The 20495-nt window shown below is 44.0% G+C and overlaps 1 protein-coding gene across 1 annotated transcript in view; it reads left to right on the forward strand.

Annotated features, from left to right (window-relative positions):
- nf1a (neurofibromin 1a) overlaps positions 1-20495 on the forward strand; it is a 176119-nt gene that overhangs the window by 63536 nt on the left and 92088 nt on the right. Inside the window, exons 29-31 of the mRNA XM_046075025.1 lie at positions 1683-1745; positions 15096-15254; positions 17451-17548. Coding sequence (XP_045930981.1) covers positions 1683-1745; positions 15096-15254; positions 17451-17548 — 320 coding nt within the window. The remainder of the gene's footprint in view (positions 1-1682; positions 1746-15095; positions 15255-17450; positions 17549-20495) is intronic.

Genomic DNA, 20495 nt, shown 5'->3' on the forward strand with positions numbered 1-20495 from the left:
AAGAACTAGAGCTGAGAGATCAGTGAACACACACTTGTGGGGAAAGCTTATAACTCCAACCTGCCGTCCCTTTCCTGCTATCTAAATTAAGCCCCTAAGAAATCTCTTTATCAATAGTGAAAATAAAAACTAAAAATCCCTAGTCACAGAACTGTGAAAGTAGTCTTCACAGTGTAGTGTTTGTGTTGAAGTGTGGCTTGATTTTCCCTACCAAGAATAAAAGCCGAGCTCTGTGTGACACTAATGCAGGTCCCAGTGAGCAGCAGTTCTATTCTCAGAGTAAAGGGCCTTATACATGAAACAGGCAGGTGTAACTGCAGAAGCCTGTGATCACATGTTGTGATGTACACATCATGTCCAGAGAGGGGCTCCCATGTTGATACATGGTTATTACTAATATTATCATAGTGACGGTGACAAAAGCTAGTTAAATATGGCTGTGGTTGAAGAAAAACAAGTTCACCTGGGGTAAGACAGGCTCAGTCCAGCTTTTATAGACTATTGGCAAAGATTAGTGTCAGAAAAAATCTCACTATGGCCACACCTAACCCTTTGCACTGCCATGGTTTCAGCTGATCAGATCATTTTGCAGCAGGATTCATTCTTCTTGTAAGTTTTGATAGTGGACATTGGAGAGATTTGGGCAGATATATAGTACTAGCATAGCATTAAACTGCATTGGCGACACATTCTTCAGGTTATAAGCAGTGATACCAAAGGAGCAGGTTAGGTTTTAAACCTTCTACAAAAGGACTGGAGATCCCCATCACTAACTTTCTGGGGCCATTTTAAATAAAGTTGCTCGATGTTCTGAACACAAACGAGCTAACACTAGACCATTGAAATGTGACTGATGTTATGTCTAGCAATGACTGTGATAACTATAACTACCATTGGCTTCCCATTTGCTGCTGTGTATTGAGCTCACAGACAGCATGTAACAGGCAGAGGGTTGCCCTGTCAGGGCACGTGTCCCTCACACCTTACTCTTTCTCTGTCCATCAGCATGACTTCTTTTTGCAGAAAACATCCAAATTTGGCAGCTCTGCATAAGCCTTTCCAGTTATCCCTCTGCTTCAGCCCAAATCTAACGATGGCTTAGGTGTGGTCACAACATGGGAGAGTGACAGCTGACTGGCCTGTATCACCAAATATGTCTAGCAAATGGTGCTTTAGTCCAACTTCAGTGCACACATACACTTTCCTCTGCACACTCACTTTGACTGTCTGTGCCACCTGAATGTCCAGGCAGTTTCACTCTGCTGCTACCGCTGCCTTGCCCTTACTACAGTGAAAAGAAAGGAAGATTTAATTTCTACTCATACCCATCCCCATAAAAGTGGTCTGGGTTTTATATTTCTATGTGTTGAAATCTTTGATTTCTCATTCTCCATCTTGGATTTCCTTTTGCAACTGTGTAGGCGCCCACACACAGACACACACACACTAAAACAGTCTGCTGAAGTCAAACCACGCTAGCGCATGCATGGACACGCTTCAAGTCCCTGACCAGTGATGAACACTCTTCTAACAGCAGTTTGGATTTTTCTGTTTTACTAGATGTGAATGTGTGCACACCTGGAGTGGTTAGGGCTGTGTGTGTGTGTGTGTGTGTGTGTGTGTGTGTGTGTGTGTGTGTAGCTGCTGCTGTGACCATGATTGTGCTCATCTCTGTTCTGTAGGCTACTTGCCACTCTCTACTGAATAAAGCAACAGTAAAAGAAAAAAAGGAAAACAAAAAAGCAGTAAGTTTGGAGAATCTATTTTCCCCTCAGACACTTTCCCCCTGAAGCAAAAAAGCTTTTTTTGCATTTTATTCATTTGATTCTTTTCAATTTCTTCATTTTTTCAATTTGGTTTTAAGTTGGTGTTTCCTGGAAATGTGTTTTTCTTTTCTCCATATTTGTGTACAACCCTCTCTTAAAATCATTGTACTAATATCGGCGCCATTTGCTGCATTTTCAATTAACAGTTCCCAGGAAACTGTGGCATTCTCTCTTCTCTTTTCTTTCTGGACTGTCTGCTTGTACTTCAGGAGACATTTTCTCAGAACATTTCATCTGCACTCAAATCATGTTTCTCCATCTTATATGATTCATGTTAATAAATCAACAGCACACACACACACACACACACCTGTACGCCTCACCTGCCTCAGCAGGCGTGGCTTTCTAAAAAAGATGAATAGCCTTTAGATGAAATATTCTGATAAACTGACTCCCTCTGTCATGGGTTGGATTGCTCAGCTGTATGGTCTCCTTTTCCAACCATATATATAAAGAGCAATTCTTTGGATCTAAGAGTGTGGTTTTCTACATTGAAATTTTTTTCCTTAGAGCCTTGCACTAAAATATAGCTGCTCCTGGGCAGATTCAGCCTGAACTTGCTTCAACTCTCTTGCTTTATTCTTAGTTGTCACATGGTTAAATTTCCTCCATTCATGCTTATAGCTTGTGAAGCTGCAGTGTTGGTATATAACACTAAAGGAGGGGATTAGAGAAGGGGCTGTGGTGCCAGTTTTTTTTTTATTTCAACCAATGGTGGTGAGCATCAGCTAAAAATTTGTTTTTGCAGAAAAAAATAATATACTAGTGCAGTGGCTGTTTTGAGCGGGCTGATTGCTTTGCCCCTGGAATTGCTGCTTACAGTGTTGTTGAGAACCATGTATGGCTGCTTGCGGGAGGCCAGTTATAGAACAACTTCTATATTTTGAATCTCAAAAATCTGAGAAAGGAACTTTGACTCCGGCTTGGTCCAGAGATATTCTGTACTACATTTGGTGATGAAAGCACAAAATATGTGTGAAAAAAAGAGACGGGAAAGTTTCATCTGGACCCACAGAATCCATAAAACAAACATTTGTTCCTGAGACTTGCAGTTCAAAGGTGAGAGGCCAAAATGTAAAGTTTGTTGTTATAGCACCACCATCTGGCCAAGTTGCAGCAACTTTGACACTACACTCCTCAGCAATGCAAGTGTGATGTCGATCAGATGAACGTTTGTGGAGAGGACAGAAAGAAAGACAGATTCTTTCTTTTATAGTTAGATGTTGATTTCTTTCCACAAGGCCTCAATTTCCATCTCATGTCATTTATTTAAAACATGGCATAGGTATAAGTATTTCCTGATGGATTTTGAAGTAATGCTTCATATACAATTCCGTTTTCAATTTCATACCACTTGCGATACAACATGATATTGACATTTACTTTGCCAACAGCATTTCACTTTTTAAAGTCCTTTTTAAGCCATAGCAGGGTTCCCAGCTTAGTGAACAATTGAGAAGAAATGTATAAATCTTGCAGTAAGCAGCAGATGAAAGTTAGGGCCATATAAGGTTGAATTATGATTATGCAGGACTGGATATCTAATCTAACAAGGTTGCTGACTAACTCTTATGGGTGTGTCATGCATTCTGCCAAATGCACTCATCAAATATTCTTCAGTAAATATTTCAGTAGAGAAAAAAATGACATTTTCTCCTGAAAAAGGCATCTCAGACTAGATTATGTAACCTAAAATGTGCTGGAAAAGGATCTCCTGAAAAGAGAGTAAACTTTGAACAGGTAGAACTCTAGTTTGTTGGACAGCGAACGTGTGGGTGTGTGTGCTCATGCATGCAGCTACAATATGTGTTGTGTGGGTTAATGTCAGTGCTCCTTCATCGGAGATCACTCCTTGTGATTGATAAGTTTTGATTTTTTAAGATGCTCTTACTTTACAGATAAGGCTTAAACTGATATTTCACCCAAAATGGTCATATTTTCAGAATCAGCTTTATTTCCCAGGTATGTGTACACATTTGAGGAATTTGACTCAGGATTGTAAAATGCTCACAATGTGCTTACTTATACAATAATGCAATTATAAAATAAGATAAAAAAAAAATAATATCAGTCACACACAGGCTACAGTATAGAGAACACATACATACACTATAAACAAAAACAATATAGACAGATTGAGACAATAGTGTAATGATCATAATTATTATTATTATGTACATGTCGGAAGTGGATGTGATATACAGGTGCACATACATGTACACATGTACACAGTGTGATGGAGCATAGTGCAAAGGATGCTGCAATAAATATGTGCAGGTATTATGTACTTGAGGTAGGTGGATTTGGTATACAGTATATATAATATACAATATGAAAAGCTCTGAAATAGAGAAAGATGAATAAATAATAGGCGGTAGCCAGTAAACAGGTGGCTTATTAGAGACAGAGTTACTGGGTTATTGCACAGACAATCAGAATCAGAAGGAGCTTTATTGCCAAGTAGTGTTTAACACATATGAGGAATTTGCTTTGGTGATAAGGTGCTACATGTAGACAAACATATAGTTGACATAAATAAATGTAGAAATATAAAAATATGGAATAGACAATGCAGTGCAAGTTATATAAGAATATTAAAAAGAATAGAGAAAAACAATAACTATTTGCAGAACATGTGCATTATTCTGGGTTTATGTAGTGCGGACGTATTGCCACGAAATATATAAATTGACAATGTAAAAATATTCAACAAGAAAGGTTAACAATTACTAACAAATGTGTGCAATGTGCCAGGTTTGTGCATGATATGAAATGAAATAGTGTTTACATGTGCAGAGACATATGTATTATTTGCAAGGGGGAGTGTCAGTGGGGGTCCCGGGCCTTGTTGATGAGGCTAGCTGTAGACGGGAAGAAGCTGGTGGGAGGAGTCAGCTGCAATCTTTCCTGCCCGCCTCAGAGTCCTGGAGGTGTATAGGTCCTGAAGAGAAGGAAGATTGCAGCCAATCACCTTCTCTGCAGAGCGAATGATACGCTGCAGCCTGCCCTTGTCCCTGGCAGTGGCAGCAGTGTACCAGGTGGTGATGGAGGAGGTGAAGATGGACTCAATGATGGTGGTGTAGATGTGCACCATCATTGTCTTTGGCAGGCTGAACTTCTTCACCTGCCGCAGGAAGTACATCCTCTGCTGGGCCTTTTTGATGATGGAGGTGATGTTCAGCTCCCACTTGAGGTCCTGGGAGATGATGGTGCCCAGGAAGTGGAAGGAGTCCACAGTGGCGACAGGGGAGTCACACAGGATGATGGGGGAGCTTGAGGCTGTGCTCTTTCTGAAGTCCACGACCATCTCCACTGTCTTCAGAGCATTGAGCTCCAGACTGCTCTGGCTGCACCAGGTCACCAGATGGTCGATCTCCCACCTGTAGGCGGACTCATCACCATCAGAGATGAACCGAATGAGGATGGTGTCATCCACAAACTTCAGGAGCTTGACGGACTGGTGACTGGAGGTGCAGCTGTTGGTGTACAGGGAGAAGAGCAGAGGGGAAAGAACGCAGCCTTGAGGGGAACCGGTGCTGATGGTCCTGGAATCAGAGACATGTTTTCCCAGCTTAACATGCTGCTTCCTGTCCGTCAGGAAGTCAGTGATGGGGGGATGGTCTCCGATTGACTCTCAAAGGGGCAGTACAACTGGTTCAGCTCATTTGCAAGGCGAGAGTCGTTGATGTAGTGGGGGGTTTTGGGTTTGTAGTTAGTCTGTCTGAACCCCCTCCAGAGAGAAGTGGTGTCGTTTGCAGAGAACTGGTTCTTTAGCCTCTCTGCGTACAGTCGTTTAGCTTCTCGCACCTCCTTACTAAACCTGTACTTTAACGCCCTGCACCCGGCTCGGTCCCCTTTCCTAAATGCCTCCTTTTCCAACCTGAGCTGTCTGAGTTTGGCTGTAAACCAGGGTTTGTCATTGTTGTAACTCACCCTAGTGCGTGTTGGTATACATGTGTCCTCACAGAAGCTGATGTAGGACGTCACATCCTCTGTAAACTCGTCCAGATTGTTGGTAGCAGTCCTGAAATGTGCAGAGAACAGACTGGCTGTGTAGAAGTGGATCAGCAGCTCCTTAGGCTGGTTGAGCTTCCTCAGCTGGCGCAGGAAGTACATCCTCTGCTGGGCCTTCTTGATGATGGTGTTGGGCTCCCACTTTAGGTCCTGGAATATAGTGGATCCCAGAAACCTGAACGATTCCACAGCACACACAGGACTGTTTAGGATGGTGATGGGGGGCAGAGTAGGGGGGTTCCTCCTAAAGTCCACTGATCTCCACAATTTCGAGTGTGTTAAGCTCCAGGTTGTTCTGGCCGCACCAGAGAGCCAGCTGATCAACCTCCCATCTGTAGGCCGACTCATCACCGTCCCGGATGAGGCCGATGACCGTTGTCGTCAGTGAACTTCAGGAGTTTGATAGATGGGTCTCCTGAGGTGCAGTCGTTGTAGAGTCGGTGTAGAGGGAGAAGAGCAGGGGGGAGAGCACACACCCCCGTGGTGCGCTAGTGCTAATAGTCCGGGTGCTGGATGTGATGTTCCCCAGCCTCACCTGCTGACTCCTGTCAGTCAGGAAGTTTGTGATCCACTGACAGGTGGAGGCTGGCACAGTGAGCTGGGTGAGCTTGGTGTTGAGGAAGTCTGGGCTGATGTTGAACGCCGAGCTGAAGTCCACGAACAGGATCCTTGCACACATACCCCTGGAGAGTAGAGGTGTTGAAGGATGAAATGCTGTCCCAAGTTGACTGCATCATCCACTGACCTGTTAGCCCTGTAGGCAAACTTCAGGGGTCCAGCAAGGGGCCTGTAATGTCCTTCAGGTGGGCCAACACCAGTCTTTCAAAGGACTTCATGACTACAGATGTCAGTGCGACAGGCCTGTAGTCATTTAATCCAGAGATGGAGGGTTTTTTGGGGACCGGGTTGATTGTGGAGCGTTTGAAGCAGGAGGGAACTTCACACAGCTCCAGTGATCTGTTGAAGATCTGTGTGAAAATGGGGGCCAGCGGGTCTGCACAGATTTTCAGGCAGGATCGAGACACACCGTCGGGGCCAGGAGCCTTCTTGATCTTCTGCCTCTGGAAGAGCTGCCGCACATCCTCTTCACAGATCGTGAATGCAGGTGAGGGGTTGGAGAGGGGGTGTGACAGCGTGGCAGTGTGGGAAGGTGACTGTTTGAAGTTGGTGTTGAAGTGCAGAAGAGGTGTGACTGTGGGCTACAGTAAAATCCATTCAGATCGTCAGCCAGTCGTTGAGTGCCAGCAGTGTTTGGGAATGGTCTCCTGTAGTTAGTGAGTGTCTGCAGGCGGGAGAGATGAGTTTTCAAGAGCTTCTTGAAGTTAGAGAGGGACGCACCTGCTCTGATGGCATATGGTAGCTTGTTCCATCTAACCCTAACAGCCAGGACTGGGATTGCTTTGTGTGAAGAGAGGACAGAGCCAGGCGGCGTTCGTTGGAGGAGCGTAGTGGCGGAGAAGGAACGTAAACTTGTATTATGGAGTTTAGGTAGTCACTCTGTATGCAAGCATTAGTGACTTGAATCTGATTCTGGAGGCCACGGGTAGCCAGTGAAGGTCACACAGCAATGGAGTGACATGAGTCCTTTTGGCTGGAATGACCAAGAGTTCAGTCTTAGAGAGGTATAGTTGAAAGTGGCAAGCCTTCATCCATGCAGATATGTCCGAGAGAAAGTCTGTGATCCGCGCCAAGACGGTGAGGTCGTCTGGCGGGAAAGATAGGTAGAGTCTGCTCCATGCGAGCGAATGATCGGCCCCAGTGAGGTGGTGTAAATTGAGAAGAGATGGGGCCCTAGCACTGAGCCTTGGGGTACCCCTGAATGGGCTGGCTCTGTCTGCAGATCTGATAATCTGAGATTTTTGGTGATTTATTTTTGGATTTTCATTAATCACTGTACATAAGTGATGTAAAATCCCTAAAAGGTAGCTGTTCCAGAAACTACTTATTACGTGCAATCATGCTTAAATGTTATCGGTTGATTGGGATGTGGACAAGGGACAGACTGATCTCTTAGCAGCACTGACTGTGTCCGTTCTGGAAATTGTGATGTTGCATTGTAACCCCTCTGGAATTTATCATGCATATTTTGCTGTAAAGAAAGATGTGATGTGCAGGTTGTGATATTTTTGGAGGGTCACACACTGCACCTGAACTCATGGCTCGTCTGTTATCCGCCTTCTTTTTTTTGTGATGACTTCTTCACTAACTGAGAGGAGGTGGTTGGATTTCTTGTCTTGCTCTTCCTCCCTTCTCTCTGACATGTGCTGTAACTAGATGAAGAACCTTTCTCACTCATGTGACAGTCCAAAATGAACTAAGATTGTCTTAAGTCTCACTTTGTATGTCTTCCTCCACTTTTCCTCCTCTTGAACCTGACATCTTTCACTGTTGGCCATGGCTGCCCTTACTCTGCTCTGTTACACATATAAATACATGCAGTGTTTCCACTGGTAACGTTTCACCACTACAGCATAAAAAAAATCACAAGACAAAACATTCCGCAATCAATCACCTGATCCACTTCCTCAATACATATGCGGTTGTTGCTGCGCAGTGCGTATAGTCATTTCATCTTCAGGTTAATGGCACAGTTTTAAAGAAAATGAGCATACTATTTTTCAAGGAAAAGAAAACATCAAGTAGGTACAAGGCAGGCATTTAGTTATATAGTAGACTATATGCCAATGTGCATATCTAGATTATGTAATGTGATTGCATAGATGCAGTTAGGCTGTGAGTGTGTTAACCTAGCTTGTTAAAAAAAGGAAGAACGGTTTTAATATTCATTTTCCACAGTATCGATCCTGACATTGGGCTTCTCTTCTCCCGACAGCGAGCAGATACACACACCGCTGCAGTGCCCACATAGCCCCGCCTCCTGTCACTCACAGAGCTTTCTTCTCGTCTCATTCGCTCCGTTTGAATCATGTTTTTTTAACCTGATAAGAGTGAGAGCTAAGATAAGTGGCTAAGATAATTCAGTAATTATATTCAGTAATTTAATTAATGTTCCCGAAGTTATCGAGAATGGTATTGAATGTCGATATTTTTCAAGGTATTGTATTGAACTTAGAAATTCCAGTATCGTGGAATGATATGAAGGGATTTTTTTTTTTTTCAGGGCCCGAGCATGAACTGTGCGAGGTCCCTATTGAAACTCCCACTTCCAAGATGGTGCTCAGTATAGCTGCCTCGGTATTAGGTGCGCTTTGTTTTGTTTTTGTGTGCTAATTCAGTTTTTGGCTGTGATTCCCGGTGCTCTTTCACCAGGGAGGAGCTCATGAACATCAGGGGAACAACTCCAGCGGATTTCATTCCCACTTTTCTTGCATCATCAGTGGAATTATTGGACATTTTGGTGAAGGGCTCGCTCGCTGTCCTTCGCGCTGTGAAGCGCCGCAGGAGAGGGAGAAGAGCCAGGTCACTTGTGCGTCTTCGCCGGCGGGGTCTCCGTACACTGCTACCGGCAATATTTCTCTCCAACGTGCACTCACTGTGCAACAAACTGGACGAACTTCAGCTTCTGGTGGGGAAAAACAGAGACTTTCATTCATCTTCTGTTCTGTGCTTCATGGAGACCTGGCTGTCTGAACTAATACCGGACTCCGCGCTTTGCTTCATTCACTCTGGTCGGTGTTTACATCTCGCTGCACGCCAACGTTCAGGACGCACAGAGCATGCTGGCCGACCTGATACTGTGTGTGGAACAGACAAACCCGGACTCCCTTGTTATTTTTCTCGGTGACTTTAACAGGGGAAATCTCAGCCAAGAACTCCCCAAATACAGACCGTTTATAAAGTGTCCAACCAGAGAGGGGAACACTTTGGATCACTGCTACACCACAGTTAGCAGTGTCTATCACGCCGTCACATGCGCTCCACTGGGACTAGTCAGAGAGACTAAAGAACCAGTTCTCTGCAAAACAACGCCACTTCTGTCTGGAGGGGGTTCAGACAGATCACAAACTATAAACCCAAAGTCCTCCACTCCATAAACGATTCTCGCCTGGCAAATGAGCTGAACCAGTTCTACTGACGCTTTGAGAGTCAATCGGACACCATCCCCCGTGATTCCTCCGCTCAGCTTCAGCCTCAGTCCACCACTTCTTCCCCTCCTTCCTCAGAGCTGGCCAGCTCCACCCCCTCCCCTCCTCTCTTCATCACAGAGAGGGAAGTCAACGGTCTCCCCATCCACCCTGAAGACCTGTGCTGATCAGCTGTCTCCGGTGTTCAGACATTTTTAACACCTCACTGGGGACATGCCATGTGCCAGCCTGCTCCAAAGCCTCCACTATCATCCCTGTCCCCAAGAAACCAAGGACCACAGAACTAAACGACTACAGACCCGTCGCCCTGACCTCTGTGGTAATGAAGTCCTTTGAACGCCTTGTGTTGTCCCACCTAAAATCCATTACAGACCCACTCCTGGACCCCCTGCAGTTCGCCTACAGAGCCAACAGGTCTGTAGACGATGCAGTAAACATGGCCCTTCACTACATCCTCCAGCACCTGGACTCCCCAGGAACCTACGCCAGGATCCCGTTTGTGGATTTCATCTCTGGCCCTGCTGCAGGACAAGCTCTCTCAGCTGAACGTGCCTGACTCCACCCGCAGGTGGATCACTGACTTCCTGACGGACAGGAAGCAAAACATGTCTCTGATTCCAGGACCATCTGCACCGGTTCCCCTTAAGGCTGCGTCTTTCCCCTCTGCTCTTCTCCCTGTACACCAACAGCTGCACCTCCAGTCACCAGTCCGTCAAGCTCCTGAAGTTTGCGGATGACACCACCCTCAAGGGGCTCATCTCTGGTGGGGATGAGTCCGCCTACAGGTGGGAGATCGACCATCTGGTGACCTGGTGCAGCCAGAACAGTCTGGAGCTCAACGCTCTGAAGACAGTGGGGATGGTCGTGGACTTCAGAAAGAGCACAGCCCCACCTTCCCCCATCATCCTGCGTGACTCCCCAGTCACCACTGTGGACTCTTTCCGCTTCCTGGGCACCATCATCTCCCAGGTCCTCAAGTGGGAGCTGAACATCACCTCCTTCACCAAGAAGGCCCAGCAGAGGATGTACTTCCTGCGGCAGCTGAAGAAGTTCAGCCTGCCAAAGACAATGATGGTGCACTTCTACACTGCCATCACTGAGTCCATCTTCACCTCCTCCATCACCATCTGGTACGCTGCTGCCTCTGTCAGGGACAAGGGCAGGCTGCAGCGTTACATTTGCTCTGCAGAGAAGGCGATTGGCTGCAGTCTTCCTTCTCTTCAGGACCTGTACGCCTCCAGGACTCTGAGGCGGGCAGGAAAGATTGCAGCTGACTCCTCCCACCCCGGACACAAACTGTTTCAGACTCTCCCTTCTGGCAGGAGGCTGCGGTCCATCAGGACCAAAACCTCTCGCCACAAAACCAGTTTCTTCCCGTCTGCAACTAGCCTCATTAACAAGGCCCGGGTCCCCCACTGACACTCCCCCCTTGCAAATGATACAAATGTCTCTGCACATGTAAATACGGTTTCATCTCGTGTCGGGCTCAGACCTGGCACGTCGCACATATATATTGTTGATCTTTGTTGTTGTATATTTTTATACAAATTCCTCATATGTGTAAAACACTACTTGGCAATAAAGCTGATTCTGATTCTGAAACTGAAGGGATTATTATTATTATTTTTAGGGCCCGAGCACGAAACGTGTGAGGTCCCTATTGAACCTGAAGGGATAATTTATTTATTTATTTATTTATTTATTAGGCCCGAGCACGAAACGTGTGAGGTCCCTATTGAAACTGAAGGGATTTATTTATTTTTTTTTCTGCAAAGTAACCTCAATTTTGGGGGCCTAAACATACTCGAAAACTCACCTAACTTTGCATAAAATTCAGGAGTGGCGAAAAACTTTGTATTTTATGGATTTCACGCATGAGCGTGAAGCCCCCGGACTAAGTTTTACCTACGTGTACGAAATTTCTGTGGTATGTGTATCATGCCCAGATGCACAAAAAAGCCTCTTGGAGCGATGCCTGACACCCAAGAGCGACCGATTTCGGCCATTTTGGATTTAATGGTCTTTTTTGGCAATTTGCACACTTTGAGCCAGATTTACAAAAGGTTTGCGTGAGTAAAAACGTTTGCAAACTTGATATCACCAGTAAATTACCACGTAAGCTGATCTACTGATGGTGTGCACGCAGATTGACGTCTTTCAAAAGTACAAGATAGCACCTGTTGTTCATTTACTACTTTTGGCGTTTCAGTTTTATTCTGCAAAGTAATGGGAGGGTAACATGCAAATACATTTATTCACTACACGCAATGTGATCTAACGAGCCTACAAGCAGTTTCATGTGAGTACAACAGCATCTGTATTTAATACAGTTTGAAAGGAAGGTGCAAACCACCAAGTGTTGCATCGACATGGCTGCTGTTATCGTTGCGAGAAGGAGACACAGGCGTAATGATAGAAGACGTAGAGAAATTAATATTGGATATTATTCTATATCCAACATATAGAAATAAAAGTATTTTATTTATTTATTTTATTTATTCAATGAACGATGTTTTTATGTATTTTCCTTTAGCTTTGGCAATACTGTTGTATTGACATTCATGCCAATACAGCAAACTTCGTTTCGACCTGACTTCTTGTCTGAGATGAAGAATTTAGAAAGTGGCGTGGCGCTGCGGAGAGCCCCAGCTGCAGTAGTAATAATTCTTAGTTGATCACCCATAACGGGTACTACAATTGCATGTGCAATATTTAGAATGCACATGCAATTTAGTACTCTTGTTGAATTTTATGGTCATTTTTGGATGATTTATAGGCTCCGTACTTTTACAAACGCCTCCTAGAGAATTAGTGTGACCGACTTAAAATTTTCGCTGTGCACTCTAAACCCATCGACCATTAAAAGTTGTACAAAACAGTCGACCAGTTTTTCCGTGGCTTGTCATCAAAAATCGATGATTCGCTGTGAAACAGGAAGTTGTTATAACTTCAGTGCATATCCTCATATCTGCACCAAATTTTACATGTATAATAAGAGTCCCACCCTGAACACACCCATGTGGCAATATTCACTCAAAGTCATAGCGCAGGAAATCGCTCTATGCGTCTTTGCATTGACTTTGTATGTAAACTCACCTCCCCGAACGCTCACTTTGCTTTTGGTCTGAAAGCACCATAACACATTCATGAAGCCATGCTGTAAAACTTGTGAGGTTGCAGTTAACGGCGTGGGGGTGGCATGGTGACGAAGTTAAACTCTTCACCATGACACAGGAAGTTGTTGTAACTTCAGTGTCTATAGTCACATGTGCACCAGACTTTACATGGTTGATAAGAGTCCCGCCCTGAACGCATCTACAAGCCAGTGGTCACTCATATTCTTAGCACCAGTTACTGGTAACAGGAAGTGACTACTTCTATGATGAAGCACTTCTTGCAGGTTGGCTATATCTACTTAAAAACTATTTCAGAAAACCCTGAACACATTGATGATGTCATGTTGTAAAGCGTGTGGATTTTCCTTTAACGGCGTATCCTTGGCGTGGCAGCGAAGTTCCATGCTTCGCCATGAAACTGGAAGTGTTCACTTTTTCACTGTACATGCTCAAATCCGTACCAAAGACACATGCTTGATTAACTGTCCCACCCCGAACACATCTAAATGCCAATATTCAGTTATTTTCATAGCCACAAGTGCTCTGTAGCACCACAAAGGGGACACAGGAAGTGACACCTTTGTGCAGCGTCGGAAACGCGTGGCAAATTCACAACCGCACAGGCAGAGCTCCAGAATCTGCAACGCAATCGCCTCACACCTGCACATGCTACACATGTGAGGACCCACCCATAGCCGCTTGCAGCGTTAATTTGACTTACTGTTGCCTTTGTGTCATCTCGAGCCAGTCTGCCCATTCTCCTCTGACCTCTGACATCAACAAGGCATTTTTGTCCACACAGCTGCCGCTCGCTGGATATTTTCACTTTTTCGAGCCATTCTCTTTAAACCCTAGAGATGGCTCTTTGTGAAAATCCCAGTAGAACAGCAGTTTCTGAAATACTCAGACCAACCATGCCACATTCAAAGTCAATTAAATCCCCTTTCCTTCCCCATTCTGATGCTCGGTTTGAACTTCAGTAAGTTGACTTAACCACGTCTACATGCCTAAATGCATTGAGCTGCTGCCATGTGATTGGCTGATTAGCTATCTGGGTTAACAAGTAATTGAAAAGGTGTACCTAAAGTGGCCGGTGAGTGTAAGTAGTACAAGTCCAGTGATAAACCTTCAGTGGAACAAACATAAGCAGCAAACTTAGGTTAAGTTAAAAACAATTACGTCACTGAAACAGCTGCTGCAGAATAACTTTAAGTTATTAACTCATTACTTGATTCCTGAAAATTGTATGTTTCAGAAATATATATTTATTCTTAGTTTTGCTGACCTAAACTTTGTCTTTGACTTCTTTGTTTATTCTTCAGAAGTCTGTTTTAGTGACGTAAATGTTTGTTTTTAACTTTAGCAGTTTGCTGCTTCCTTTTGTACCATTTAAGGTTTTTCACTGGACTTTAACTACTTATATTTACATACAAACAAGAAATATGGGGGTATTCTAAAACCTTTGATTGGTAGTGTACAACCGCAGTGACTGAAATAGGACAATAATACTTTAGATGAGTTATCCAGAACAACAAAGTGCTAAAATTGCATGATTGTATTTTTGAATTTATTGTAATAAAGAGATGTATTGTACATTATGCTTAGTTGGCATGCACATTAAATGACAGACACAAGCAGTTTATCCACCCTTGTTTTTTCCGTCTTGCCTATATTTGTATGTAGCGACCACGCACCCATCCTTATTAGAGAACCCAGCCTTTATGTGAATTACTTGAGAAAACACAGTAATTGTAAAGTGTTTGATTACCATGATAGACAGAGAGGGGACATAGATTGAACATAGGGATGGAAGAGGACAAGAACCCCCCCCAACGCACACACACACACCGTAACATTGCCCCCACAGCAGTCCTCTTGTTCCACAGGAAACACTGTACATGTATATTTTGTTATTCTCATCATTCCCTCCTTTGCTCTTTATTGTACTTAAATCCATTTTCAATATTTTCTCCTTCCCGTTGCTTTACCTGGTTCCCTTGCTCAAACTTCTCTTCTGTTCCATCTGCTCTACATTTCCCCTTTGTTTGCACCTCCTTTGTCTTCCCCTGCTCCCTTCATCCTCGTTCACACAGGTGGTGAGTCAGCGGTTCCCACAGAACAGCATTGGTGCAGTGGGCAGCGCCATGTTTCTGCGCTTTGTCAACCCAGCTATCGTGTCTCCCTATGAGGCCGGCATTTTGGACAAGAAGCCCTTGCCTAGGATAGAACGGGGTCTCAAGCTCATGTCCAAGGTAAGGCTGGTGAATATGATGCAGCTGACTAGTGGGAAACTTAGTAAGGATTTTGAAACAGAATATTAAGTCCTACTAATGTGTAATTGAAAAATGGCCACATGGGGTACAGTCAATCCATTAGATCACTACGTAGTAGTGGCTGAAATGAAATGAAATGAAAATGTGTTACTGTTGCTTACTTAGCAGACAACAGCAAAGCCATGTGCTTGTTGATGTTGGACACTTCGACACAAAGGGCATGAGGAATAATGGCTAAAGGCCCATTTATACTCCTGCGTAGGGGCTGCGCACGTAGCCATGCATTTATACTTGTGCGTAGGCGTGTCTGTCATTCTGCAATTACACCCCCAAACGCTAGTCTGCAGTAGCGCTACAGCATCCACTGTGTTGACTTTTGCCGGCCGAGCAAGCTAACTTCCAGTTTAGCCCTCCGCTAATGGGAATTGGGTTAAAATTGTCTACGTGCGGCTGGTGTAGCCTTTTCATCGACCAAGTGGATCACATTCTGATAGTGAAAGGAGTCTTTTCGCTCAGGTTGTGACGGTCAAATATATTGATCCACCGGGTTACTTCAAAGCGCAGGGCACTTCCTGTCGGCTTGGAGGCATTGCGAGGCTACCTAGCCGACCAATCACAGTGCTTACGGTCTGCGTCGCCTTGACATGTAGTTACATTTTTGAGGAGGTGCACGTCATGCTACACCGTAGGTGACGGCGTAGGGTACGGGGCTACACAGAGGCTACGCTGTTGATTTGACGCAGAAGTAGAAATTCCACTTATGGGCATATTAGGTGGATTAGAAGGATGTGGGATTATGACACTGCCACAGTTAAATTCACTGTTCACTGTTTTATTTACAGTTGGGTTGAGTGCCAGAAAATGAGATCACATTTCCCAGGAGGGAAATTGTTGCACATTATTGTTTAGAATTGGTTTAAAGAGAGCTGAGGGCAAAATCTGTAAACTATACTCCATCCCCACATCGGAGCACAGATTGGCTTTAAACAGGTTAAGCAGGTTCAAGGTCAATTCTCACCTTCCTCAAACCACAGAAACAAGTCAAACATGGCCAAACATGGTCAAACACTACCCTGCAAACACTTGGACACATCAGAACTGGTAACGTCCCCCCCCCCGAAAAACCTTAAATAATTTTGATTTAGCTTCCCAAGCTGCTTAGACATACCACTATTTACTCCAACCCTATGAGGTCTGCCATGTAAGGAAATCCACAGTCCATTTATTAATTTTAAAAGCAAGCGGTTTATCAGCCAAAACATGAGGCTTAATTGTATTACAAGCAGAGGAATAATCAATAAATAAAAGTCTTGCAAGAGTTTTTGTTCCATCATGGTGCTTATAGAGATAGTTAGGTAAAGTGACAGTTCATCCACCCCTCTGTTTGCACTGTATTCAGATTGCTAAGGGTCAAGAAGACCCTTCATCCCGCTGAGCAGTTGACTCCAGACCAGTCTTTCAAATTCTTTCATTACCAGGGAAGAATTTTCTTAGCCACTGGTACAATAATTGAAGGCTTCCATATCCTAGGGAGTCTCTACTGCACCAAGTTAAACAGATGACAGAAAATAATTTCACACAGCTGATGGGTGGGGGTGGAACAGCACATAAGGGTTTTTGTTGTTGATAAAACAGTCATCTAAAATGAATGAATGAAATGTAATCTGATCTGCCATCTGCTCCCTAGTTCAGCTATTTCCCAGGGCTGGCAAAGGTTCACATTCATTTGTGGAGTCGTGGGATTAATCAAGTATTAAATAATATTCATTCAAAGCATTAGTTATTGATAAGTTGTCAGAGAGCAGGATACGTCTGAGCTGGAGTCGTTTCAATTTTACCCCTGCTTCCACACAATTACAGTTCATTTGCAACAAAAAAGAGAGTGGGGGCGCATAGACGATGCCACACTCATCTTTTTCCCATATTTTTCCACCCACAATCAGTTATCACGGCAGCAGGTAAGCCGGCTTGTTAATGACAACAAACCCCCCCCCCCCAGCCATTCAACACTTGCCGAGATACTGCTAAATGCTAAAATGTAGTTTAACAGAAGAACAAGTACAAGGTTCCTCAATTGACTCAGGAATGTCAGTTACTTAGGAGGTGAAGACCTGCAGACTAGCTGTTTGGATTGTTTCTAATATGGATGTTGTATATTTCTGTCTTTTCCTTCAGATTCTGCAGAGCATTGCAAACCATGTATTGTTTACAAAAGAAGAACACATGAGGCCTTTCAATGATTTTGTGAAGAGCAACTTTGATTCAGCCAGAAGGTAAGATACTTGCATGATGCTAAGTACACTCATTCAGTCTCCGAAAACAGAAATCCCCATCAGTCTGTTTTCTTCACATAGGGCATAAACTGTTATAAAAACTGTCATAAACTTGACATAAACTGTCAAGATTTTGTGTCACTTTGAAATTGACTTAGAGTTGTGGTGCGGAAGAAGCCTCTTCTGCACGCACACCACAAACAGAGTCGCTTCAGGTCTGCAAACGCACAATTGGACAAGCCAGCTTCATTTTGGAAGAAGGTGCTGTGGACTGATGAAACAAAGATGGTTATTTGTTCATAATAAGGGGCGTTATGCATGGCAGCAAAAGAACACAGCGTACCAAGACAAGCACTTGCTACCCACAGTAACATTTGGTGGAGGTTCCATCATGCTGTGGGGCTGTGGGGCCAGTGCCGGTACTGGGAGTCTTGTTAAAGTTGAGGGTCGCATGGATTCAACTCAATATCAGCAGATACTTGGGACTAATGTAGAGGAATCAGTCACAAAGTTGAAATTACGCCGGGGCTGGATATTTCAACAAGACAACGACCCAAAACTCTGCTCAAAATCTACACTGAATAAATGTAAATGGATCAAGTACAATGTTCCCCAGACCTGAATATCATTGAAAATCTGTGGGGTTATCTGAAGGGGATTGTCCACGCTCGGCAATCATCAAACCTAACTGAACTGGAGATGTATTGCAAGGAGGAATGGTCCAAAATACCTTCATCCAGAATCCAGACACTCATTACAGGCTATAGGAAGCATCTAGAGGCTGTTATTTCTGCTAAAGGAGGCTCAACTAAATATTGATGTGAAATTTCTGTTGGGGGGCCCAAATTTATGCACCTGTCTACTTTCGTTTTGATATATATATTGCACATTTGATTGCTGAAAATGAAATTGCTGAAAATCATGGAAATTGTCAGGGGTGCCTAAACTTTTGCATATGACTGTATCTATAAAACTATCTAAACTATAGTTCAAGCTATGTCTGCTGGCCTCAGAAAGGGTTGAAACTAGAGGTTGTCATGGATTCAAAGAAATTAACCCATGATCAGAAATCAGAAACAGCTTTATTGTGTACCTTGTGACTCTTACTGCTGTAAGGTAAGCATGATTTAAAATATGGACAGAATTAAAGCTGCAAGCAGCGTTGGGCGGGACCTCGTGCCATGACGCGCGAGGGGCGTGATGCGGCTCAGCAGCCGGAGGTCAGGAGACCAGCCTCAAAGGAGTTTATCGTCACTTTTTCAAGCACATTTTGGAGTGGCCTTTTATTGTGGCCAGTCTAAGGTACACCTGTGCAATCCCCATGCTGTCTGATCAGCATCTTGATATGCCACACCTGTGAGGTGGATGGATTATCTCGATAAGGAGAAGTGCTCACTAACACAGATTTTGACAGATTTCTGAACAGTATTTGAGAGAAATAGGCCTTTTGTGCACATAGAGAAAGTCTGAGCTCTTTGAGTTCAGCTCATTATTTCTTATGATTGTATTTTAATGTTTTGTGAATAAAATAAACTGAACTGAAGTAACCTGAACTGAGCTTGGCATTATGCAGTGACAAAGACTAAAACTAACATTGAAACTAATGAAAACTAAACTAAAACTAAGCAAACAAATTAAAACTAAACTGAAATTGAAAACAAAAAGTCAAAACATAATAAAAATAAAAACTAATGAAAAATCTAACTATAATAACCTTGGGTACAGACCCTATAAAGTTCATAAACGGGCTGAAACTGCACTTTAAAATGAAAATGACTGACTTCCTGTTGGGTTTAGGCTATGGTTCAAGTGTCATGCATTTCAGGCACAGAAAATTTTCTTGCTTTAAGCCCTGGGTGAGGAGTACAAAGACAAGTGTGTCTTGCCTACAGTCCAGCATGGTGGTGGGAGTGTCCTGTTCTGGGGATGCATGAGTGCTGCCGGCACTGGGGAGCTACAGTTCATTGAGTGAACCATGAATGCCAACATCTACTGTGACATACTGAAGCAGAGTATGATTCCCTCCCTGCAGAGACTGTGCTGCAGGGCAGTATTCCAACATAACAACCCCAAAACGACCACTGCCTTCCTAAAGAAGCTGAGGGTAAAGGTGATGGACTGGCCAAGCATGTCTCCAGACCTAAACTGACGTGCCTGTAAATTATAGCATGTTTTGGACCAGTCACAAAGGAGTTAAACATAACTTCCTGTGTCCCCTAGGTGGTGTTAGACAACACTTGCTAATTGTACACTCACCTAAAGGATGATTAGGAACACCTGTTCAGTTTCTCATTAATGCAATTATCTAATCAACCAATCACATGGCAGTTGCTTCAATGCATTTAGGGGTGTGGTCCTGGTCAAGACGATCTCCTGAACTCCAAACTGAATGTCAGAATGGGAAAGAAAGGTGATTTAAGCAATTTTGAGCGCGGCATGGTCGTTGGTGCCAGACGGGCCGGTCTGAGTATTTCACAATCTGCTCAGTCACTGGGATTTTCACGCACAACCATTTCTAGGGTTTACAAAGAATAGTGTGAAAAGGGAAAAACATCCAGTATGCGGCAGTCCTGTGGGCGAAAATGCCTTATTGATGCTAGAGGTCAGAGGAGAATGGGCCGACTGATTCAAGCTGATAGAAGAGCAACTTTGACTGAAATAACCACTCGTTACAACCGAGGTATGCAGCAAAGCATTTGTGAAGCCACAACATGCACAACCTTGAGGCGGATGGGCTACAACAGCAGAAGACCCCACCGGGTACCACTCATCTCCACTACAAATAAGAAAAAGAGGCTACAATTTGCAAGAGCTCACCAAAATTGGACAGTTGAAGACTGGAAAAATGTTGCCTGGTCTGATGAGTCTCGACATTCAGATGGTAGAGTCAGAATTTGGCGTAAACAGAATGAGAACATGGATCCATCATGCCTTGTTACCACTGTGC

This window comes from Micropterus dolomieu, linkage group LG17 (assembly GCF_021292245.1).
Source record: "Micropterus dolomieu isolate WLL.071019.BEF.003 ecotype Adirondacks linkage group LG17, ASM2129224v1, whole genome shotgun sequence".
Taxonomy (NCBI): Eukaryota; Metazoa; Chordata; class Actinopteri; order Centrarchiformes; family Centrarchidae; genus Micropterus; species Micropterus dolomieu.